The following is a 24,110-nucleotide window of genomic DNA, read 5'->3' as shown; positions in this document are numbered from 1 at the left end:
AGAGGTTCCCATGCTTTTGTCACGTGCCCAGCGGGATCACTTGCTGCCAGAAGGGTTCAGAAGCACTGCTCTGGTCCCTGCTTAGTTCCTGGGAGTCACTTCTGTGACCAAAGCACTCCTTGTACAAAAGGAAGGAGTGAGAGCTGAGCTGAATTCTTCTAGAGTTTTTTGGTTTTACCATCAAAAAACAATTAGAGTTTACTTTTTTTTTCTTTCTCATCCCCCCCTTTTTTTTTTTATAAATCAAGATAAGAAACACTTGAAAATATCCACACTATTCACAAATAACCCATCTGGGGCTAGAAAGGAAGAAAGGGATTATTATGAAAGTGCATGTGTGACGCTTCCTACCTTTCGTTATTAGACCTAGAATAACAGTCCTTGTCACTAATGACTCACTGTAAGTAAACTCCTTAATTTTACTAATCCTCTCTCTGCCAGCATGAGCCTATGGAACTGAGGAAGGGATTTTTGGAAATTAACTCCAAACAAGATTCTATGACATAGAACCTTTGGACAGACAGTTTGATCTGAGGGAGTGTGGTATGTATAGTCGTAATGGAATATGGTCCTTATATGAACACAGATAACGTGTAGTACTTTGTAAGTTTCTTTCACAAACATGATTTACCTTGCACAAATTGATTGGAGGCTGAGAGAGGTCGTGTCTCGCCTTGTTGATCTCTGTTAAAGACACAAAGCCAGTAAACAGCAAGGGTGGGTCTAGAATGCACTTCCACTCCGGACTGTGGTTTACCTCAGAGTTCTGCTAAGATCGTGCTGTCAGGACCTGTGCTTTGAGTGGTTTTTCCAGTAACAATGACCCATTTGGGCTGACTCACCTTCGCTCTCCTCCTCAGGAACACCATAGGCACGTGTAAGAAGGCTGGGGAAGGTTAGGCTGTTGAATGGATTTTTTTTTCTCTGTGCTAAGCCCAACCGTCTCTTTCAAGGTCAAATTAGTAACTTTGAACTTAATCCCATGATGTTACCGAATGAGTTGCAGTGAAAAGCAGAAAATGGTTCATGGCCAGGTTTTGGCGAAGTTATTAAAAGACCTACTTCTTGGAGGTCTAGGCGAACAGATGTTACAGACAAGCCCGATTCTCGGATAATTTTAGGAATGTCTATTGGATGGAGGTAGGGAGTGAGCTGGCTGCGCTCTGACCAGCCTCTGCGGCCCAAGGGCCCCCGTTCAGCGCATTACGCGTGCTCCCTCTTGGAAGGCGGGCAGCAATTTCTTCTTAATAACCTTACGTGGTTATTTCCGTGATGACAGAGCCGTTCCTCTGATGGAAGTTAGATAATGCTGTTGTGAAAGGACTGTTTCACTCGCCTCATCTAGCCTTCCCCCTCTAGGTGAGGTGACCTTAAACTCTGAGAGATGCATCCTGTCTGTCTTATTTTTAAATAATTCCAGACAGGGAAGAATCATCGTCCACCTCAGTAGTCTGTCCTGATGCTTAATCATCCTTGGCTCCAGAAAGCCCCTCCTCTCTTCTCACTCTACAAGGATCTCCTTCTAGAACACATCCCCTTTCCTCTCCTGCTCTGTGGGCTAGCTCAGCAGCTGGGCACCTGGGCAGCACCCTCCGGCCCACGCGCTTGGACAGGTTTCTCAAGATTGACCAGCAGCCTTCACTCCTCTGTTCGCTGGCAGGAGAAAATCAGACTCCGTGCAGAAGTACGTGCTCTTCTCCATTCCCACCCCTTCCCCCGGCTCCCAATTTCCAGGAGGTGGTGAAGGGCAAAGAAGATCTCTCCAGTCTGGGTCATTTTTGCAACAAGCTTTTATTACTTTTTTTAAAACCCATATAAGAAAGACATTTAAAAAGAAAATATCCTCAAAACAAACATGTACACACAGGGCAGCACAAGGATAGAAGGCACTCCCAGCCGCCATACCCGCCCCCGGGGGGAGGGATACTTTGTACAGACTATTCGCCGAGGCTCGGGCCTCAGTGTGGCTCCTGGGTCTAACTGTGCTTTAGATAAAGTCAGAATTTTCCATAAATTTTCTTATTTCATAAACACCCCTATCTCTTTATATATAGCTATATGCCTTTATGTATATATGTACATGACTTTATTTTCCTTCTCAAAAATAAAATAGCTGCCCCCACCAGAGGGAGGCTCTCAGCAGCATTCACAGCGGCTGCAGCAGGAGCTGTGCCTTCCATTAATGTTAAAGACATGCAGCATGAAGGAAAAGGACTCTCTACCTGCGCCCTTTAGTACACAGCAGGGAGAGAGATTTTTTTTAAGGGAGAGAAGCAATAAGGCTGAGCATGAGATGGCAGAGAACCAGGGTTCTGGGGGCCTAAAAAATCTTTTGGAGCTGCTAGCTTGTCTTGCTTTTGCAGCTCTGAAGACTACACACAGTTTTGTGACGTGGGGGCAGCATTCCTTCTGGGATCAGGGGCGGTGTGGACACAGCAAGGGTTGCGGAGGGGACTTCTGAGGCTACACAAAGAAGCTGGGGCTCAACCCAACCCAGGAAGGACCTGGGAAGGCAGAGGACAGCGAAGAAGTGATCTCTCAGAGGCTGGACTGGAAAGCCGGCCCTGCTTTGGCCGTGAAAAGTCCTCCTCCCTCTGCGTTGGAGGGTCTTTGCAGCCCTGGCCACTTGCTTCAGTTGCTTGGCTAGTTTATTTTTCAGTTTGCACCCGAACAAGGATCCAGTACAGGTGTAGGTTGGGGATCTGATCCACCTTGTCCATGGGGTTTGACATCACTTATTGGGAGTCAAAGCCCAGGACATTAGAGGGGAAGGAGGTCTGTGACTCTCGCCCCATTCTCGGAAGGAGGGCTCCCCTGGCCTCGCCTCCCGCACCACCACGGTCCCCTTTCTGGCAGGAGCAAGCCAGCAGCAAGCGTCAAGCAGGTGCGCCCTGCTCCCGTCTCTCTCTCAAAACAAAAAGGCACTGAGGTCAGCCGGAGGCCGGCCCACAAGCTCGCGGAGCGCAGCGCCACGGGCTGGCCCGGGCTTCGGAACACAAAGGACTCCAAGTCGGCTGAGTTGGGAGGATCCCCGTCTGTAATCAAGGCAGCTCCTCTGGCAGCACCTGGAGACCCCAGAGTCCCGGTGGGAGGAAGGAGGCCGTGCAGAAGGCCACGCGGGAAAGCAGGGCGGCCAGGCCCTCCTCTGCTCTCCGGCCGGGGGAAGGCTGAGGACAAGTTGGACACGTTTCTCTGCAATGCTTTTTGGCTTCCTCTGACTGCCTGATTTCCGTACTCAGCAGGAGACATTAAAAATGGCAAATGGCTGGTTTCCCTTCGTGAAAACACGTGAGGATGATGGCAATATGAAACTCCAAGTTGTAACTTAAAAACAAACGCTTGTTGACAAAGAAGTGACGAGGCATCACACACGTGCAGATAAATATATGCCTTTGGGTTTACGTGTGTGCAGACTCTTGAGTGATGAGGGCCAAGGCAGGCTGTGGCTTCTCTGGAAATCTCTGAGCCAGCCTCAGCTTTGGTGCTCCCTACCTGAGCATCTGGGGCCGGTGGCTTTAGGACCTTCCCTTGAGCATGCACAACGGGCACCTTGGGACAGTGGGGGGCAATCCTCTTACGAGCATTATCCTGCTTTCGGGGGCTTAGCCTTGACCTGCTCAAGGAATATGCTACAATTTTTGACTCATAAATAAAGGTCTATGGGTGGCAAATAAAAGAGAAATTGAAGAAGAATAAAAGCCAGAGAAAGAACATACAGCTCTAAAACCTTTCTTCTTTCCTTTGCCGGCTGGTGCGAACCATTCCAGTTTGGTGATGAGAGAGGCAGCTGGTTGGCTTTACAAGGGCTCGCGGATTGCTGACACCCAAGGCTCTTCTCTCCCCCCTCCCCGCCCCTGCCACCACCACCTCCCCGCCCCAGTCCTGCTCCTCGGAGGTGGTGTGTGGCAGACGGGGGCCTGGCCTGCGAGCACGTGTGTCCCTCAGAGGTTTCGTGCCACATCTGGAACTGCCGGCGGGGGAGGGGGGGCACAGATGCACCCGCCACAGGTGTCCTGAGAAAAAGTGTCTGTTGCAAAATAATAATTAATAATAAAAATAAATCCACGGGCACCAGAAGAGGAAGCAGGACTGGTTAGCCAGGTTTGCCCTGGGATTCTCTTAAGGCCTCCTCCAGTTTCTGCCTAAACTTGTCATATTTCTTCTGCACTTGTTGGATTTTGTCTTGCTCCTCCTTTTCCAGGATTGTTAGGAAGTTCTGGAGCTCGGGGATGGAGAAGGCGTCCCACTGCGAGGCACGAGGGAGATTGGGGGGGAAAACGGAATAGGAGACAGGTCAGAAGCCGCCGGACCTGAGGGCCCTGCCCAACCCCCCGCTGCCTCCATCTGCACACAGCTTACAGGGGGTTTGCTACTGAATAGCTGCAGTGGAGAAAGCTTGGGTTTCCCGTGTCATACCGGCAACCAAATTTCAAATCCTGACATCTCATGACCCAGAGGTACAAGTCCATGAGCGGTGTTTTATTTGGAGCATCAACCATCTTACATTTTCTCCATGGCAGCTGAGGCCTGAACGGTGATGCTGGGGCCACCCAGGGCCCCTGCCGGCCTGTCTGGCTGTCTGCTTTGGGGGTGCTGAGCAACAGGCTCTCAGCGTGCAGACCCTCAAGAGGCAGGTGGAGGAGAGCTGGGCTTGGCCTCCGGAGACTGGGTTTCAGCCTGACTCCACCGCGTGACCTTGGGCACATCACTGCACCCTTCTGTCCTATGTGCTCATCTGCCACAGAATGAGGGTCCCTGTCTCCCTTGGCTGGCAGAGCAGCTAATGAGATCCCAGAACCTGTAAAGCTCTGGAGAAGCCAGCTGGCCCAGGGCTGCCCCAATGGGACGTGGCCTCTCTGGGCAGAAGGCAAGTCTGACTGCTCTCGGGCTGACCCAGGAGCAGAGCCCCCCCAGCCCTCACCACCCCACCCTGTGGAGCCAAGGATTTTGACTCCTAAGCTCTTTTGAGCACAGAAGAATATGAAGGTTTACCTAGTTTAATCCCCACACTGCCTAACTGAGAAGACTGAAGTCCACAGACGGGAGGCGGCAGACCTACGGGGACGGGGCTTGCGGCAGCAGAAAGGGAATTAGGGCCTGGTCTCTAAACTCCCAGGCCCACGAGCTCTGCACTGGGCCTGCGGTGTCCAAACACTGTCAGCAGAGTACGTTTTTCAAACAAAGTCCTATGCACCTTAATGTGTAAATCAGACGGAAGCAGAGCTGCCTGATTGAAGCAGGGTGAAGGGACAGGGCCCTACCCTGCCTGGATCCCCCAGATCTCCACAGTGACCCCCGAGACTGCTCCCCCAAACCCTAGGCCTCCACTGACCGCAGCGTGACAACTGCCCTCGGTCACTCCTCCATGCCTCCCAAGTATCCCAGGCCACGCAGAGCACCAGCCTGATTCCACCCGACTCCGTGCCACCAGACTAGACTCTGATGAACTCCCCTTTGAGGAAGGAGGCCAGCTTTTAAGAACCAGGAAGAGACAAACGGCTCAAAAATCTCCATATCCAGTGGAGGCCAGAGATGGAGCTGGTGGGGCCTCAGGCCAGCCTGGAGCAAAAACAGCCGGGGCCTGGACACAGGCGTTTCTCAGTGCCCCTCCACCCTGGGTTTTCAGGGAAAAAAGCACACGCAATCCTTTCTTTCCACAGGCCATGCCAGACACAGGCCCTGACTTGCGCCCCCAGGATGCTGACAATCCTGGCTTTAGACGCGAAACCTCTGCGGCCCAGCACTTCCCCAGGCCTCAACTTTCCCAGGCCATTTTCCCAGCTGCCTTGGCTACTGCCGTGTGGCCCCCGCCTATGCCGGCAGTGAGGACAATGCCCACCTGCACCCAGCCAGGGTGCCCTGAGGGCTGGGTTCGGGCACCGAGCAAAGGGGCCCAGACCTACCTCCACCTCTCCGGTTTCATTCTCCTTGAGCACAAAGCTGAGGACGTCATTGTCAGGCCCGGCGAGCAAGCGCAGGTAGAGAGGGCAATCAGCAATAGAGAGTTTCTGGAAGAACACTGCAAACCAAGAGAGGGGGCTGGAGGCGCATCTCAGAAAAGAGGGGCAGGGATGGAAATGCAGACAAGGGGTGGCCATAACGGGAAGGAGCCATCCTTTCAGCCTAATGAAATGAATCTAATGACATGAATAGGGCATGATGACCTTTTATCTTCGGTGTCTGCCCAGAGTTTGACGCATGTTTCCATTCACATCACCCTCCCCAAAAGATTAGGAATGGTGGGTGGTTTCTCTCTCATGGGCAGAAGGCAAGTCTGACAGATTAGGAAGTGGGAGCCCACATTGTGGTTTCCTGCAGTCACATATAAAGTGGGGGGCGCGGGGAGCAGGCATGAGCTTACCATCCAGCTCTCTGCCACGTGGCTGGACGGCGGCGCCCCGGGGAAGCCCAGCCCTCCCCTCCCAAGTCTGGCAGGGGTTTAGCAAGAGAGCTGGTCTCTGATGGGGAGCTTGCCCTCGCATACCTTGCCCGTCCTTGTGTATCCGCTTAAAAAGTGCAAACTTCTGGGGATTGTCCACAACCATGAACTTCTTGAGCAGCCCCTGGATGACCTCGCTGACCGTGGTGGTGCTGCTGATGTGTAGCTGCTTGATGGCATCGAGGGGCAGGTAGAAGGATGTCCGCTTGTCGGTGGTGGCCGCCAGGTTCACTTCCTTGATGGCATCATAGATGGACTGGGGCCGGATCCCAGCAGGCACCGTCACCGGCCGCCGGAGCTTCAAATGCACTTTGATGAAACCCGTGTAGGTACCATCTTCACTCTGCGGAGGGGACGTCATATGGGTCCGCTCACGTCTATCTTGCATGATCCCATCTGCCACTCTGAGCCACTGCACCAGGTTGGGGGGGGGGTGCAGAGGCCTTTCCAAATAGTGCCATCCCAGGCAGGCCCTCCCCTCCCGCCCCGAGTTCCTTCCTGTGTCTGCAGACCTGCAGGTGCCGGAGGGCAGAGACGATGTCCCCCTGCCCGCCCTGCACTGGGCCAGGAGAAGGCTTGCAGTATCCAGCAACCCGAGAGGACAGGAGGAGCTGCTCTGGCTTTCCCTCCCAGGGCTCAGGCTCCCTGCCCCAGTCCCCTGCCTTTGCTGAGTCCCCGCTCCTAGGAGGCAGGGTCTGTAGTGGCCTCTCTAGTTTGTCCCTCCAAACCAGGGAGGAGCAGGAAGGCTCTGTAATGAGGTCCTCGGAAAACCAGCCCACTGCATTTCCTCCTGCATTTCTTTCCAAAACGGGGCAGCCTGCAAAACTTAAGCCCAGGACCATGGGAGACTGGATTTTCTAGCGCTCCATCTGGCTGAAGCCCCAGAGAGCCAGTTGCCAGCAGCCACCAGCAGGGGGCAGGGTTCTTCTACCTTCGCCCCTTCCCACTGCAGATGGCCTTTGCGAGCCTCCCCTCTCGGAGCTCTGCAGTCTCGGGAAGCTTCCCCAGACGCAGGCGGTAGAAGTGCACCAACCAAGAGGGAGAGGACAGTAGCTGCGAACTCCCCTCGTAAGGCCTTCCTGGGGGCGAAGCAATACCAGTTCTTGAGGTCTTTGTACGGTACTTAATTCCCACAAGAGCTCCGACAAATGGGCACTGGTATCTCTATTTTACGCCGAAGCTCGAAGGTTTCCCAAAGCGAAAAAGGGGACGAGCCAGCGACTGACCTGGATCTTACTCTAAAGCCCATTCTGTTTCCCCGCAGCCCGCGGGGGTCCCTGACGGCCTCGCACAAGCCCGGAGGCCTCCCGAGGCCTGAAGAAAGGGGAGGGGCCTCCGAGGGGCCTCCCCGGAATCCAGAGGGAGAGCACAGGAGCCCCCAGTGGAAGGGGCGGCGGCCGGGGGCCGGGGGCGGTGGGCGGGTGCCGGGGGCCGGGTGGGGGCTGGCGAGGGCGGGACCGGGTGGGGGCGGGCAGCCCTCCAACACTCCCCCCCCCCCCCCCCGACGCACCAGCTTCATGCCCAGGCAGTTCTTCTCCCGGGTGTTGTAGCTGTCAATCTTCTGCTTGATCTCCTGCAGTGTGGGCGGCCGCTGCGTCTCCTCGGCGGGTTTACAGACATTCTGGAACAGACACAGAAGTGAGAGTGGGTACGCAGTGGTTCTCCGGATGAGAAAGGGGAGGACCAGACCCTCCCAAAGACCTCGAATAAGGGAGCACCAGTCCCGCGCGGTGAAAACTAATCCATGGGCGCAGAGTGAGAACAATCAGAGATAAATCCCAGTGGTGCCACTGGGTAGCCGGCCAGCTCCCGGGAAGTAACTGAAATCTAAGTCTCCTCACCTGTGAAATGGGAACAATGCCTACCCCCTTGGGCTTGCTGCGAGACTAATATGAACGTGCCCAGCACACGGGCACGGACGACGAATTCGGTGCATCAGCAGAACAGCATTTGCTTACCGAGGGTTACTAGGGAAAAGATTGCATTGAGATGCTATGGGAGCTGCAGAGAAATGCAAGGCACCGTCTCCCGGAGGAAGCTACGAGAGCCGGAGAGACAGGAATGTACACACAGTCCCAGCATATGCTGATGGGAACGACAGCAATTCACCCAGACCCAGGGGACCAAGGGCACATGAGCATCAGCCCAGGCCCTACATCACCGGCCACAGTACTTTGCACATAATAAGAAGTTCAGTTGCTCCTTGAACAACACAGGTTTGAACTGCGTGAATCCACTTATACAGGAATTTTTTATATATAAATATAGTCCAGTGCTATAAATGTTATTTTCTCTTCCTTATGATTTTTTAAGATTTTATTTATTTACTTACTTACTTAATTACTTATTTATTTATCTGAGAGAGAGAGAGGTTGAGCACGAGTGGGGAAGGGGCAGAGGGAGAGAATCTTCAAGCAGACTCCCTGCTAGCCAACTCAGGGCTCAATCCCACAGCCCCGAGATCATGACCTGAGCCGAAATTAAGAGTTGGACGCTCAACTGACTGAGCCACCCAGGTGCCCCTCCTTATGATTTTCTTAATAACATGTTCTTTTCTCTAGTTTACTTTAGTGTAAGAATGCAGTGTGTAATACATATAACATGCAAAATTGTATTAATAGACTGTTCATGTTATTGGTAAGGCTTCTGGGCAACAGCAGACTATTAGTGGTTACGTTTAGGGGCTGTCAAAAGTTATACAGATTTTTGACTGTGCTGGGGGGCAGCACCCCCAACCCCTAAGTTGCTCAGGGGTCAACCATATATATTTGTCAAATGAATGAGTGAACCAGAAGGGGACAGGGGGCTGTTCTTCTACAATAATTGAGAGAATCAGCCTCCTCTCCTGGGGCATGGGGACAACCAACATCTACTTAGCACCTCCTCTGTACCAAGAACCTGGCAAGCACTGTCTCTTTTAATCCTCACAAACCTAAACTCTGTGAGATGGAGATTATGACCTACATTTTCAGGTGAGACAACCAGGGCTCAGAGGAGCTCAGTAACTTGAGTTGGTAGGTGCAGACCTACAAGGAAATCCCAGGGCTGTTCTGCTGTGTTCTTCCCAGGGGTTCCCCTGCTGCCCACCCCCCGCCCCTGCTCCCCACCCCCAAGGAAGGATAAGGGAAGAACAACGCTGAGGAACGAGATGGAGGTCATCGGTCTTCACACTGTGGGGGCGAATTCTGGGGTCTAAGCAACTCTGTCCCTCAATCAATTCCCTGCATTTCTCTCCACTTCACCGCCGCCCACCCTCCGGATGCGGTCTTCATGCTGCCCGTGTGCAGCGGGGGCCATGGTTTGGGAAAACAAGTAAGTTAAGTTGGTAAAAAGCCACCCAGAATTCACCTGATTTTAGAAATTGAGCAGACTTGGGGCGGGTCAGGATTCTCCTTTGGCAAAGGAGGAAACTGAGGCCCAGAGAGGCAGGGCCCCTGTGTTCTCCCGCTGCCTCCCTGCCACCACCCAGCACCCTCCTGCAGGGGTGTGGTTTGGCTGGCAGATTTCCCAGCGGCCCTGTCACGGCAACAGCACCCGGTGGAACACAAGAGGACGCCCTACCGGAGCCTGTCCCCGCAGTCCTCCCTTCAGCAAGCCGTCCCCAGACATAGGGCACACTCAGCAGGATGCCCGCCCTTCCTCCTCCCACTTTCCAACCCGACAGAGCAGATAACATGTCAGGTTCTGTGGCTGCCACGGGGAGCTGGTGTGGCCTCCCCCCGCCCCCCATCACCCCCTACATGGAGATGAGCCGACACCCCTTTTCCATCACCGCATCTTCCCTTGGTCTGGCTGCCCCTCCCCCCCATCCTCTTCCTCAGGGATCCTGCCAGTACCAGCCCTGTTCTCCGTCCTTTCTCATACCCTCTCTCATACCACTCCCATTTCACAGATCACAAAGCTGAGGCCTAGAGAGGTTACGGAGCACGCTTCTGGAGCCACTGCTAGTAAGCATCTGAGTGGAGCCTGGGACAGAGTGCATCCAAGTCTGGAGCCCATGTTCTTCTCAATTCACCACATGACAACTCTAGGACGGTTGCTTCTGCCACTCCCATAATGATCACTGAAATTCCATGCCATTCCATGAGGGCTGGGGTGTGCAGCTGTCAGACCAAGGCCCAGAAATTATGGGCCCTGTGAAACATTCTTCCAAGGTGAATCGGATCAGTGGGCCAGGCCCCAGAGGACTCAGGACCCAGGGGCACCATGTCCCCCGCAAAGATGGCGAGGAGGGCCTTCCAATCTCTCCAGTGGGACGCGGCTGCCAGCACGCGGGAGCCACCCTTTCCTGCAAGGCCACTCGGACTCTGGAACTGGACCGTGATTCCATTCAAGAGCACCCAAGGGGAAGCACACCCCAGGGCACCTCCTTTAGGCCCAAGGTAAGCAACAACCGCTGTGAACCTCAGAGAGTGTCTTCATTCACCAGCGATGCATCAATCCGGGGATCCTCACATGGAGCTCCTCATTCCCGGTCCATTCCCACAGCTAGTTCCCAGAGACACGGACCTCCCCGGAAACCACCCCCCCCAACTGGACCACCTCTATGGGACCAGATGTACCCGGCCACGGCTCAACCGTGGGAGCTGCCAGTCAGAAAGACCACTTACCTGGTTCCTATCCTGGGCTCCATTCTACCCATCTCTGAAGCACACGGGCTGTCCCCTCCTCAGGAGCTGACAGCTTTCTCATATTCATCTACCCAAAAAAGAGTTAAATAATGGAAAGGAAACTCTAGAAGCTCCTGGAAGATCTCCTCTCATAGTTTCCAAGTGAGCTACAGCCATTTCCCTGTAAGAAAAGGCAGCTGGTTCATGGCTTTCAAACGTCAGTTATTCCAGGCCTGGGTTTGGGTATAGCAAGTCACAGCTGCTGTAAGTAAAGGTTTCTTCTTCCTGTTCCCCTTCTCTTCAGCAGATAGCCCATCTATTCCTCCCCCTTGCCCACCACAAACCTGGGGAAGTGACACAAGCATCTGAGGCCACCCCTTCCCGGACTGACGCAGAAGATGGCCATCCTGATCTCACCACCCCATCCGGGAGTGCCCCGAACCCTGTGTGGCCAGCATGTGGAGCCCCCCCAGGCTGGAAGGTCGGCCCCCAGGGCTGGTATGGCTCCTGCCCACCCCATCTGGCAGACAAGCTCTGACCCACGGATTGAATGAATCACCTGCCGAAGTAGGCCAGCCAATCAGCCAGCGAGCCACAGTCGCGAGAGCCCACGGATCCGTTCCCCTCCCAGGGAGGGTACAGAATCTAGGCCAGTGGTTCTTAAACTCGGCTACACACGGAATCATCTAGCGGATCTCTAGAAACACTGCTTGGGCTCCATCTTGGAGATTCTGATGTATGGTGTGGGGTACAGCCTAGGCATCGGGATTTTTTTTACTCTCCCAGGTAATTCTAACGGGCAGCAATGTTTGAGGAGAACTGGCATAGACCCCTTGTGGGCAATTTCAGACACCAAGGGTCCCCACCCAGCAGCACAATTAACGCTCTGGCACCCACAGATATTCACTGCCCCAAAGATTTACCTAAAAGGCAAGTATCTGCTGTGTGAACAAGATCAATAATATAGGAGTCTTCACGGGTTAAGGCAAAGACCTCCATTTTTATTCACCTCTCCGATTTTCAAGTCCTCAAAGTGAAAGATTGGTTTCCCCCCACGGGTACGAAGCTAGAAACCAGGCAGATAGAGTTTTGTCTCCCCGGGGTGGCGCAAGATGGAGACAGAACGGGGACCTCACTCTGTTAGGATTTCACAAATTCCGGCATGGGCCGCCGAGGTGTCTCTCGCAGGGGGTCTGTGCGTCTCGGGGCGGCATGGCATGCATCTGCTCCGACTCAGCCCCGGCACTGGTGGCAGATGCTTTAGCTGCTCCCAACGCAGCCGGCACAGCCACAGTGCTGGTGAGGAATAGGTTTGTGCTCCCATATCCTGAGCCATGGAAGGGGCTGTGTTGCCTCTCAGTGCTCAAGGGTATGAGGGTACAGCTACGTGAAGAGGCTGGGTGCTAGGAGTCCTAACTTAACTTAAGTCCTTAACTTAAAAAAATATATATCCTCAACAACAAAATTAAGAGGATCATCCCCTGTGCTCTGGGGCCTACCTCAGAGCAGATCTACCCCAAGTTGAATTTTACTTTAAGCAGAAACCCAAACATCGGTAAATTCTGCATTCTAACCAATGACACAGGTCTTAATTTTGGTCACGGCGGAAAAAGAGGCTCTGAATGAGTCCTGTGGTTTCTAGTATCCCCAGGTGGACACAGGGCAGCCTCCGAAAGCCCCAGCAATGAGGGGGGCCCCAGGGTGAGGAGTAGGCTCAGGAGCATCAGACACACTCTGACACATCAGATAACTTCATGCCCATTTGCTTTTGACCTGAATCACACAAACCTCACCTTTGCTAAAAATTTTACTCTCCCTCTTCTTAAACTTCTCAGCCTCTTCTTCCTTCACAATGCTTTCATCGTATTGCTCCCGTCGGTCCACCTGAGGTCCTTCACTCTGTCCAGGCCTCTCTGGCCACTCCTGCCCTGAACGATGGTGATGATCTGTATCAGTTCATGTCATCCTCACCACAAATTCATGCGAATTCCCATTTCACAGATGGAGAAACTGAGCCCCAGCAAGGTTAAAGCTAACCCACATTTAAAGCTAGCACTATACTGTCTGGCGCTTAAATATGCCTCCACTTGTATTAACCTCCAAGTAAGCTACCTATCTTGAGTTGTCTTCCCAACTAGAGTGAATTTTCTTAATGACTTATACCATACTTCTATTTCTTCTTATGCCTACTGGCACCGAGCATGAAGCAGATAATAGATACTTGCTCAAGAACCTTCAATGTCTCCCCATTGCCTACAAGGGGTTGGGGGAGAGAAAGATCTTACTTTTTCCTAGGAATTGCAGTGCAGTGAGCCTTGGATTTCATCTATCGATTTGAAATACAAATCCTTCATTGCCTAATAGGATGCATGCAAAGGTAAGACCAGATGAGATCACAGCTGCAAACACATTGTGGACATGATCAAACCCATCCAAAGGCACATACTGTTCCTATCCTCCTGGGCCTACGAAGCCCTACCCCTAGGAGCCAATCCCACTTCCCACTCTCCTTGAGCACTTCATCAGGGTTGGCCATCGTGCCATAGAGTGTGTTCATTCCTCTCTCTGCACTAGCAGCTGGCACACTTCTTCTGTCAAGGGCCAGGGAGTAAATATTCGAGGCTTTGCTCGCCGTACGGTCTTCGCTGCAACTACGCAACCCTGCCATCGTAGCTCAGAGCGGCCACGGATGAGCGTGGCTGTGTTTCAGTAAAACTTTACTTAGGGCATCTGGCGCGTCCCCCGCTCTGCACTACCCCGCGGGCCCTTTGTCCCGCTCAGAATACGGAGCCCGCCTCTCCCCTAGCGCCGTCTCCTCAGCGTCCTGAGTGAAGTTCCCCGGCCCACGGCATTCTCCTCGTTCTCTGCTCTCCTAATACAGGAGATCCCTGCCGTTTTAATTCCCAAACGGAGAAAGGTTACTATAGAGGTTTGTGCTGGGCGCCGCCTTCCTCCTGAACGATACTCCTGTTGAGAGCCGCGTCCTCCCCCGGCGCACCGGCCTTTTGTACTTGGCTCTCACTTCGTGGGCGCTTTGGCCACAAGCAGGCAAAGGCTTCGTGGCTTCACTGGGGTTGGGCTTGCTCTCCTCCCGGCTCCCGTGGGGAGGCGACACGCCGGCAGAGGAAGGGAGGCAGGCGGGCGGCCAGGCTCACTCCCTGGCTCGGGGACTGACTCCCAAACCCCAGCCCCGGGGCCCCGACGCCCCCGAGTCCTGTCGTGGCCAAGCTGCCAGTTACCGCACGCCATGGGCCTCGGCATCCAGCGCTCCAAGGACCGTGGAGGTGCCTTCACAGCCTGTGTGGCTGCGTTTGGGTCTAACTGGACGCGGCCTTTTATGGTTTAATTATTATTTCACACGTGTTAGTCTCATCTTCCCAATTAGATGTTCCCTGAAGGGAGACAGACGTGCTGGCTGATGACTGTGCTGCTTTGGTACCTGCTGCGAGGCTCCGTCGAGCTCTCCATGACCTCCAAGGAGGTGACCGGGACAGGGTGGGGTGGCCTGGGTGGTGCCCAGCCCCGAGCCCTGCCATGGACTGCAGTCAGGTCCAGGAGCACCTCCCACGGACCCGCACCCCAAGGGGCTGATGCGAAGGCCCGGGCTGCACGGGCTGCCGGCTCTGCCTGGCGGCCAGCCCTGCTCAGTTCTTTGCAGTTTCCTGGTCAGAACGAATGCAAGACCACCATGACCTGTGACCTCCAGCAAGGCACTTCCCCTCTGAGGGCCTCAGTGTCCTCCTCTGTGAAATCATGAAGTGAGACGCCTCTGCAGCTCTACGAGTTTACCTCGAGGAGAGGGTGGTTTCTTTCATCACTGCTTCCTCTTCTATTTCAGAGAATTGGGGGTGGGGGTGGGGCCCCTCGGAGGATGGCCGGGCTTGCCCGAATTGCAGGGGTAAGAACAGGCCTGAGACAGTATCCAGACGTTTCTAACGTCTACGGCGTGACTGGTCTCAGTACTGGCCGCTTGCTTTCTCTACTTGTCCGTCAGCAAGGCTCAAGGAGGCCCACACCTTCCTAACTCACACCACTCAAGAAAACAAAACAAAAACTACCCCGGAAGCCAGTCTCCATGAGCCTTTGCCGCATTTCCTCTTTCTCAGCTCTTAGCAAATCTGTCAGCAGCCATTCTTCTGCCCCTTGGGCGGAGAGCACCCCCAGGCCTATGTCAGCGGGGAGAGCCTCAGGCTGTACTGCGTGACAAGGACCATCCGCAGACACCTTCCAGGCCACCCTGCTCCCCTAGAGCGGCGCGGGCCCCAAACACCTGATGTTTCTCTCATGCCCATCCTAAATAGGGACCCCTGAGGGAAAGGGGCAGACACCCCTCTGTCTGGGCTGGGTTCGGAACGCCCTGCTCAACGCCCAGACCACATTCAAGGCTCACTGGTCGCTTGGTGACAGCCTCGAGCAGATGGGAAAGAGGAAGCCCCATGGGCCTCACCACAGGGCCCCCTCCCAGGTCCTGGAGGGCCCATGTTCTGGAATGGCCGCCCCAGCCACACCCTGGACCGTGAAGGGCTTGATTCTCCCAGAACCCTCTCTGGCTCTGTCCAACATCCCAGAAATAAAAGGGTTGGAAACTCCTCAAGTGTGTTCTCCAGTAGGCTGTTCCCAGCAGAGGAAGGATGGAAGGAAGTTTCAGCAGGCAGCCATCCGTATAAGCATAACCATGCGGGATTTGGGATTTGAGCTGCTCTGATGGGGGGATGCAGAGGAGCAGGGAATAAGAAGGGGGTGGGATTTGAGAAACTGGAAAGAGACCGAAGACGAAAACCTAGAGCAGATGGTCAATGCAGACAGTCAGTCAACAGTAACTGATTGAGTTGCCCACGGGGTGAGGGCTGTGAAAGTCACCTTGGGACAGGAAACCGGCGGGCCGCGGTCCCTGTCCTTGGGAGAGCGCAGGCCACCTGCGGAGGGAAGGCAGAGGCGCGGGCCCCAAGAGGAAGCACCAGACAGCACGGCTCGGCGTGTAGGGGACCCGATGAGGGCCGCGCCGGCGGGCTCCCCAGGGGGCCAGCATGGAGCCTGCGCACAGTGTCCCTCCCTCTCACAGGCGGCCATCTCAGTCTACAAGCAGGGGCAGGTCATCTGCGGTGAGTCCAGGGCGGAGAACACCAGCCACCTGCAGGAGGCCGAGAGAGCCCTGGGGCCTTGGAGCTGCGGCCTCATGATCGTGACAAAAATCGCCAACAGGCCGGGGCCTCCCAAGTCACAATCCCATTTAGTCCCTGAAAGGACTCAGTGAGGATGGTATGTTATTACCCAGCGTCCCTGCTCCTCACCCCTAGACGACACAGCCCTGCACAGCTGCGTGCCCTCAGTCTGTGCAGGCGGTCTCCCCGAGACTCAGATTTGTCTGTGAAGCACAGACAACAAGGCCTTCTTGACACATTTGTCGCAGAGATGAAACGAGATCGCACATCTGGAAGTGCTTAGCACACTTCACGTACACAGCAAGCACTCAATAAACAGTAGCTAGTGAACTATCATTGTGGCCAGCATCATCATCCGTAGTCAGCTGTCTGGCGGGGCAGAGAAAGGCTGGTTGGTGGGGCTGACTCAACATGGGAGTCCTCTTGCCTTCACCTCGATCTCTGACAGGCCCGTCAGCCAGAGCCACGTTACGACTCTGTGCATCCTAAGCATTTTTGTCTTCGGGGCCGAGGGGCCCTCTTCCTCCATTAAAAAAAAAAAAAAAAAAAAAAAAAGATGGGAAATGTTATTTTAGGATAGCATTGATATAAAGAAAAATATATTAATATCAGATAAGAAAGCACATTCTTCAACCTAAAAATTAATTTCTTCCCCCCTGATTTTAAGAGCAATTAAAACATTTTTGTGGGCCCATAAAGAACCGTGGGCCCTTCTGACATCACACACCACTATGCCTCGTGGATAAGTCAGCAGGGGTCTCAACTCCTGAGTCCCAGGTAGGGTGACCAGGGACTGAGAGTTTTCTTGGGGTGCAGGACTTTCAGTGCTAGAATCAGGACAGTCCTGGGCAAACCAGCGTATTTGCTTACCCTAGTCCCAGGGACCCCCTTGCAGGCCTAGATGGACTCCATCCCTCTCAACCGTGGGCCCCAGAGACACCGCTTGCTCTTCTGCCCTCTACAAAGCTGCACATGCACTCTGCCCTGGGGGGCTCCCTGACACTCTCCCTGGGCCCCCTTCCCCCGCAGCCTGGCTGTGGCTGGACACAGTGGCCCTGGCTGTCTCTGCCGATCAGCGCACATCACACACATGCTGATCAGCTTGATGACAGAATGCAAGCTCCCCGAGGACAGGGACTGCCCCGATCACTGATGCAGCTCCCAGAACGGTGCCTGGCAGACAGGAGGGGCTCATTAAACATCTGCCTAATGAATTGAAGAAAACACAAAGAAGTAATAAGACATACGTACGTGCACATGCTTGTACACATGCACACAAAACCCCAAAACAAATATAGGGAGATCAAGAGGTTCTAGAATTGTATACGGCTCCTATAGGGTTCCTGGTCCATAGCACCTATCGACAGAGCACCCAGAACCAGAGCACTGTGGAGTGAGTCAGGGATGACGGTGGGCAGGGTGACAGAGTGGGTCCCAAGACCCCGTCCCAGGCTCCAGTCACTCTGGAGCCTGGATGCTCCTCTTTCAGAAACAATTTAGGGGCGCCTGGGTGGCTCAGTCGTTAAGCATCTGCCTTCAGCTCAGGTCATGATCCCGGGGTCCTGGGATCGAGCCCCGCATCGGGCTCCCTGCTCGGCCGGGAGTCTGCTTCTCCCTCTCCCACTTCCCCTGCTTGTGTTCCCTCTCTAGCTGTCTCTCTCTCTCTCTGTCAAATAAATAAAATAAAATAAAATAAAATAAAATAAAATAAAATAAAATAAAATAAAATCTTTAAAAAAAAAAGAAACAATTTAAAGAGGATTCCACTGTAAATCATATGTCTGACAAAGGATCACTATCCAGAATATATAAAGAACCCCAGCAACCCAAAAACAACAACAACAACAAAAAGACCCAATTTTAAAAATGGACAAAAGACTGGAATAGACATTTCTCCAAAGACAAACAGATGGCCAATAAGCACAGGAAAAGAGGCTCAACATCACTCATCATTAGGGAAACGCAAATCAAAACCACAATGAGATGCCACCTCATACTCATTAGGATGGCCATCATCAAAAACCAAGAAAATAGCAGGCGTTGGCAAGATCGTGGAGAAAATTGGAACCCTGGGCATTGCTGGTGGGAACGTGAAATGGTGAAGCCACCTGGTAAACGGACTGGCAAGTCCTCGAAAGATTAAATGGAAAGAATTACCAGATTATCCAGCAAGGCTACCTCTGGGTTGATACCTACAAGAAGTAAGAACGAAGACTCAAACAGGTATTTGCACACTCCTGCTGACAGCAGCATTCCTCACAATAACCAAAAGATGGAAGCAACCCACTGACGGATGGATAGATAAACAAAGTGTGGTGTAGACAGGCCATGGGATATTATTCATCCATAAAAAAGAAGGAAATTGTGGCACATGCTACATGGATGAACCCTGAAGACATTACACTAAGTGAAATAAGCCAGGCACAAAAGGACAGATGCTGTGTGATTCTAGTTATAGGAGGTTCCTTGAGTCAGTCAAATTCCCAGGGGCAGAAAGTAGAATGGGGCTGGCTGTGGGGAGAGGGGGATGGGGAGCTGCTGGCTAATGGGGACAGAAACGTTCTGGAGATGGTCGTGCGATTGGCCGCACAACACTCTCAATGTACTTATGTAATGTCTATTTTATCACAATTTAAAAAAAAGGGGATTCCAAGGGCAGGGGCAACTGGAGGCCTTGTAGCTAGCTAGTTTCATCTGGTTCCCATACAGTTGGGAGTGTCCCTTACTTTCTGTCTTCCACGCAAGTGAGCAGTCAATCCCACTTGTGAGCAAGCTGGCCCTCATCCTGCAGAGGCTGGCTCTTTGTCTGGGCGCCAGCCACTCTCCTGCACGACTAAGAAATGGCTGGAGGGGCGCCTGGGTGGCTCAGTTGGTTAAGCAACTGCCTTCGGCTCAGGTCATGATCCTGGAGTCCCGGGATCGAGTCCCGCATCGGACTCCCTGCTCAGCGGGGAGTCTGCTTCTCCCTCTGATCCTCCCCCTCTCATGCTCTCTGTCTCCCATTCTCTCTCTCAGATAAATAAATAAAAAATCTTTAAAAAAAAAAAAAAAAAAAAAAAGAAATGGCTGGACCCTCGGGCTGCCCCAGACAGCCCAGCCCAACTCAGAGGCGCTCTACAGCGAGCTGAGCGTCTTAGAGCTTCCCAGGGGACTCTCCAGAGAGGGGCTCAGGCACACAGATCTAGAAGGGGCCTGGAGACAAACTGGCCCAGGCACCCCCATTCTGGAGCAACCGGAGTTGTTAGGTGACTCAAGGCGCAGGGACTCCCCAGCCTGCCTCACACGCTCTCCCTTCAGCCGGCCATGGCTGGCCATGGTCAAGGAGCTATGTCTGGCTTTCCAACTTCATACATCCTAGGGACATGGATGCGTCAGCAAAAGGAAGATTTGGGGAAACACTTCTTTCTGTCTGTCTTCTTTCTTCTGCAGGCCCCAGCGCCATGGCATATTCTCAAAGTCATCAAGCTGGGAGCTGGGAACAGGCTCGCCCTCGGGGCCATGCATCCCCACCTCCAAACTGCGTCCTCCCTCTCCCACACTGGAACCTCCCTGCACAAGAACACTCTGAAGAAGGCTTCCTCAGCTTCTCGGACAATCCCATGTGCTCTGAGAGCACACAGCCAAAGCCAGCAGCGTCACAAGGCCATGGGAGGGGGGTGGCTTTAGAAGCCCCGCTCCTGAGCTGCCCGGGACGCGGGTGCCCTGGCTGCAGGAGCCCCCTCTCCCACCACGCGCCAGCTTCAGCTCGGCTGCAGCTCCCCGCAGTGCAGCACATTCAGTGCCACGGGGGATTCAGATGATTCAGCGGCGGAGAGCGGCGCGGGGGGCCTGCACTGCCCTGCGGGAAGGAGTGCAGTCCCTCTTGGCTCGCTCTCCCTGGAGACCCCACCTTGCCCTCAGCTTTGCAAGCCGGGTGGTGCCGAAGCCTCTTCACCAGCCCACACATGGCCTCTTGTCACGGTGCCACCTGCCCGGCCAACCCCCCCACGCCACTGCCCGGGAGCCAGCTGGTGACACTGAAACGTGTCTCGGTCGGTTGTCAGGTAACTCTGAGTCTTCTCAAGTGTGTGTCCTCTTGCTGTCACAAAGGCTCAGGGGTGGGGACATTTGGTTTCCTCCCACTCCTCAATGGCCTGGCAAAGTGCACCATCCTCAGAAACTCCCGGATGGATGCTGCCGACATGGGGATGCGCTGGTGGGCACATTTGGGCCGCACGGCCGGGGCTTCAACTTGGAAAATTCTGGAAAGAGCTTTCGGAGAAGCAGTACAGCTTAGGGGCTAGGAGGTCTGGCATCAGACGTGGGCCCAAATCCTGGATCTGCCCCTTCCTACTGCGAGACCCGCTTCTGTGCCTCAGTTTCCCCACTGTTAGATGGAAAGCACAAATGAGTCTGCACATGGAAAGCACTTAGAACAGTGCCTGCCACACATCAAGGCCCGATGATTCACTGCCATTATTATTCATTCTAACCATTTCCCAGCAGAGCCCTAGCTGCTGCCTTCTCTCTGTTCTGTGAACAGAGCTTTATGCTTCCACGTACCCCATTTGTGAAACCCCCCTCCGCACGTCAAAATTCATCATCCATCTGCATTTCTTGAGATGGCCTTTATTATCCCAGAAGGAGAAAGTGAGGCCTGGAGCAGTAAGCATGCTTCCTGAGGCACACACAGTGAAGGCTCGTGGCTTGGGTTCCCAGGCCCGGTAATGGGCTCACTTAAGGGCCTGGGTCCCCTGAGCAGCACGCCCCCTCCCCACTCCACCTGGGCCAACAGAGGATGCTCAAACTACTGGGACTGCCAAACCGGGGTCTTGCTCAGAAGTAAACTGGGAAATGAAAACAAACAAGAAATGGGTTGGTTCCTCCCCCTCCGCCTGCCATCTCCATGGCGGAAAGGCAGCCAGAAGAAACCTGTCATAGGAGGCTCTCCCGCCTCCTCACATGGGCCCCTCGGCATGAACCCCCCTCCCCCCCGCCACCAGGCCCCCCCCTTTAGGAAGGACCAGGCCAACTCCTGCCAGCAGGTGCCAGGGCCCGGTTGCTTAGTGACCCAGTCCTGCCTGCCCTCATCCTCCAGGGCAAACAGCTGAGCAATCACAGATGGGATGGAGGGAGCTGCTCTATGTTTGGAAAGTTGTCCTTGCATTTTCTGCTCACTCAGTGAGATTTTTCTTTTCAGAGTTACTGGAAAAATCCATTGATTCCACATCCAGAATCTTAGCAAGCTTCCCTTTAGAACAGTCTGGAGATCAGCTTTCACACACTGTGTGTGCTGAGGAGCTTGCGCCTGCGCCCTCTCGGGAGCCCCACCACCTCTTAGGGCTCTCTGTTTGGAGGGAAGCTCCAAGCCCACTCCTCCTTTATCAAACATGCATCAAGCACCTACCACGTGCAGAGGACACAACGATGACCAAGATGTGGCCCCTGGTCCAGAGAATTACAGCCCATCAAAATGAGGGACAGGAAAGATAGGCTGGCGTTTGGGGTGCACAGAGAAGTGAGCGCAAGTGGAAATGGTCTCCAGACACCCCAGACCCGCCAGCTTCCACACCCTCCTCAGGAACCCACACTTTCCCTGCCGTGTGTGACTGTGGAGATCAGCCAGGCCTCCTGCCTCTCCACGTGTTCCTGCCAACAGAGGACCTGCCTCCAGCTCCCCGAGGCAAGGCCAGTGCCCTGCAGACCCAGCTCCTGCCTGCCATCCGCATCACAGCACGGGGGGACCATCCAACACCACTCTTCACACCGGGGAACAGCCAGGTGATGAGAAGGACGATGAGGGGCTCGCCAACTGGAGGCTGATGCAATGGTGATAGAGTGTGACACCCCGGATTTCCCCAGACCAGAGCAGGAAAAAGCGAGCTGGATTGCAGCACCAGGGAACCGGCTGAACGAGAGCCCCCCGCTTCCTAGGGCAGGTCAGCAGAGTTTGAGGCGGGAGGCTGGAGCTCCCTTGGAGCTTTTCAAACTTGACTGTGGCCTTACCCAAGGTGCCATGTGTGTAGTGGAAAGAACATGTGTTTTGGAGTCGGACACATGTGGAGTGGGGGCCTCGCCCTTGGCTAACCCTCTTCCTTTGGCATATGACCTCATTGAATGTGCCAATCTTTTGGCTTGAGAGCAACGGCGATTCTGCCTGTGTGGTCTCGTCGGAAGCACTCAGCGCTGGGCTGCTGCCTCCCCACGCTCGCGGCGCCCCACGGAGCAGGGATCCAACCAGCTGGACTCACGCCGCATGGCGCTCCGGACAAGGAAGGCCTGCGCACCGGGCTGGAGGAGGATGGAGGTAATGAATACAGCCTCCCCTCCCCTGCCTGGGATGGATCTCATGCGGGCCCGCCTGGAAACAGGGAAACGGCCGGCCGCACTGACCCCTCCAGTCTCCTCCAGCTCCAGGAGTCTACGCCTTTCCCAGTTGATTTCCTGCGCCCCTCCCGGTGACTGCTGCAGCCCGGTCAGTATCGCCGGCTGCCAGCCTGCCCCCAGCACCCCCGCAGGCTAGTCAGGCCCAACCCCTTGATTCTGGGAGCCAGCCCTCCAGCTGCCTGTCTCGGGATCTGCGGCGACATCCTAAGAAAGCCACGTGGCTGCAGTGTCTTCCTCCGGGATGTCCCTCTGCCCAGTTGCCCGCATCCAAATACTTCATGGCTGGGGAGGGGAGCAACGAGGGTCTGTTGCCCAACACGGCTGGGGCGGAGTTGTATCTATCCGTCCTCCTCACCCCGGGCGCTCAGTGCTACAAGAAAGTTAAAAACACAACGGTTTGCTTGAGGCCAGGTACTGCAGGGTTTGGGATGCTCTATAAGGAACAGGAACCAAGGATGGGCTTCGCTCGGGAAGCAGAGGGGAGGCTCTGAGGGCTGTGCGATACCGGAATGATAGGCCCCTGGCAGTCATAAGCAGGGTGCACAAAAGGTGAAGAAACAGGATGGAAGCCAGTTGGGTGACTTCCTAGAGTATATAGGTGAGAGATGATGAACACCCAACAGAGGGCGGGGCGGGGGGAGCGGCAGAAAGGAGAGCCTGGCATCCGCAGCACAGGTGATAGAACCCACAGAGACAGGCTGGGTGAAGGGAGGAGGGGGAGACCCCTGAGGCTTCAAAGGTCGGGGACTAGAGGGGTGGGGCAGAAACACAGTGAGAAATCAGTTATGGGCCGGACTATGAGTTGGTTCTGGACATGTTAAATTTTAGCCATCTGAGGGGCATGCGAGACCTCCAATAGGCTACAGAAAATTTTGTTCTAGAGCCAGGAAGAGAGGTAGGATGGGGGCCATAGGCTGGAAAGTGTTAAGCTAAGCTAAGTGGGGTGGGGGTAGGAGAAGAGGAGAGAGGGGACGTCAGGACAGCACCGTGGATAGAAGCCACAGGCCCTGTGATTCAAGGTTTTCTGCCACTACAGCTCCCTTCTTCCTCCTGGCCCTAGAAATTCAGTGCTCCTGATTCTTGGCAAATTTATCTGGTCCTCTTGTCCCCCAGGGAACATGCCAGGCCAGGCCTGGGTCCCCATGCTCTTTTATGGGTAGATTGAACCATCTAGAAGAGGAAACTGAGGCTCTGGAGGAGGACAGATCTGGGTCCTCCATACAGAAGGATCCCAAAGCCAGAAAGTGCACAGGTGTGGATTACCTGGAGAGTCGGAAGTGGAAGAGAGAAGGGAACCCAGGCTCCTGGGCACCCAGAATGAGCCCAGTGGGGCCACCCTTTCTAGCTCACGGGCTGGGAGCTGAATCCAGAGTCCAACCTGGCATTTTGAACTAAGAGCTGGAATTCAGGCTTTGCTTCTAGTGTGGGATCTTTCTTCCTTTCTCCTTAAACTCCTTGGGTGGATGGATGTTATATGTGCCCCAAACTGGAACTGGAACTGCTTTATAGGGTAAAGCCAGCTAAGTCAGGATA

At 54.3% G+C, this 24,110-nt stretch overlaps 1 protein-coding gene and 1 long non-coding RNA gene across 3 annotated transcripts in view; one reads left to right on the top strand and one right to left on the bottom strand.

The window, feature by feature from the left end:
• Nucleotides 1-1,772: 1,772 nt before the first annotated feature.
• RASSF5 (Ras association domain family member 5) overlaps nucleotides 1,773-24,110 on the bottom strand; it is a 65,729-nt gene continuing 43,391 nt past the window's right edge. For both annotated transcript variants that reach the window (XM_036077212.2, XM_036077213.2), the window contains 4 exons: nucleotides 7,950-8,060; nucleotides 6,485-6,782; nucleotides 5,904-6,019; nucleotides 1,773-4,246 (listed from right to left, as the gene is read on the bottom strand). In XM_036077212.2, the coding sequence (XP_035933105.1) occupies nucleotides 4,094-4,246; nucleotides 5,904-6,019; nucleotides 6,485-6,782; nucleotides 7,950-8,060 (678 nt within the window). In that variant the 3' untranslated portion in view covers nucleotides 1,773-4,093. The remainder of the gene's footprint in view (nucleotides 4,247-5,903; nucleotides 6,020-6,484; nucleotides 6,783-7,949; nucleotides 8,061-24,110) is intronic.
• On the top strand, nucleotides 9,585-12,023 carry LOC118526184 (uncharacterized). The gene is made up of 3 exons (XR_004912502.2): nucleotides 9,585-9,751; nucleotides 10,332-10,821; nucleotides 11,354-12,023. It is a non-coding gene; the product is annotated as an uncharacterized LOC118526184 (long non-coding RNA).

This window comes from Halichoerus grypus, chromosome 7 (genome assembly GCF_964656455.1).
Source record: "Halichoerus grypus chromosome 7, mHalGry1.hap1.1, whole genome shotgun sequence".
Lineage (NCBI taxonomy): Eukaryota > Metazoa > Chordata > Mammalia > Carnivora > Phocidae > Halichoerus > Halichoerus grypus.
The sequence above is the reverse complement of the archived record's forward strand: the minus strand, read 5'-3'. Positions and strand labels throughout refer to the sequence as shown.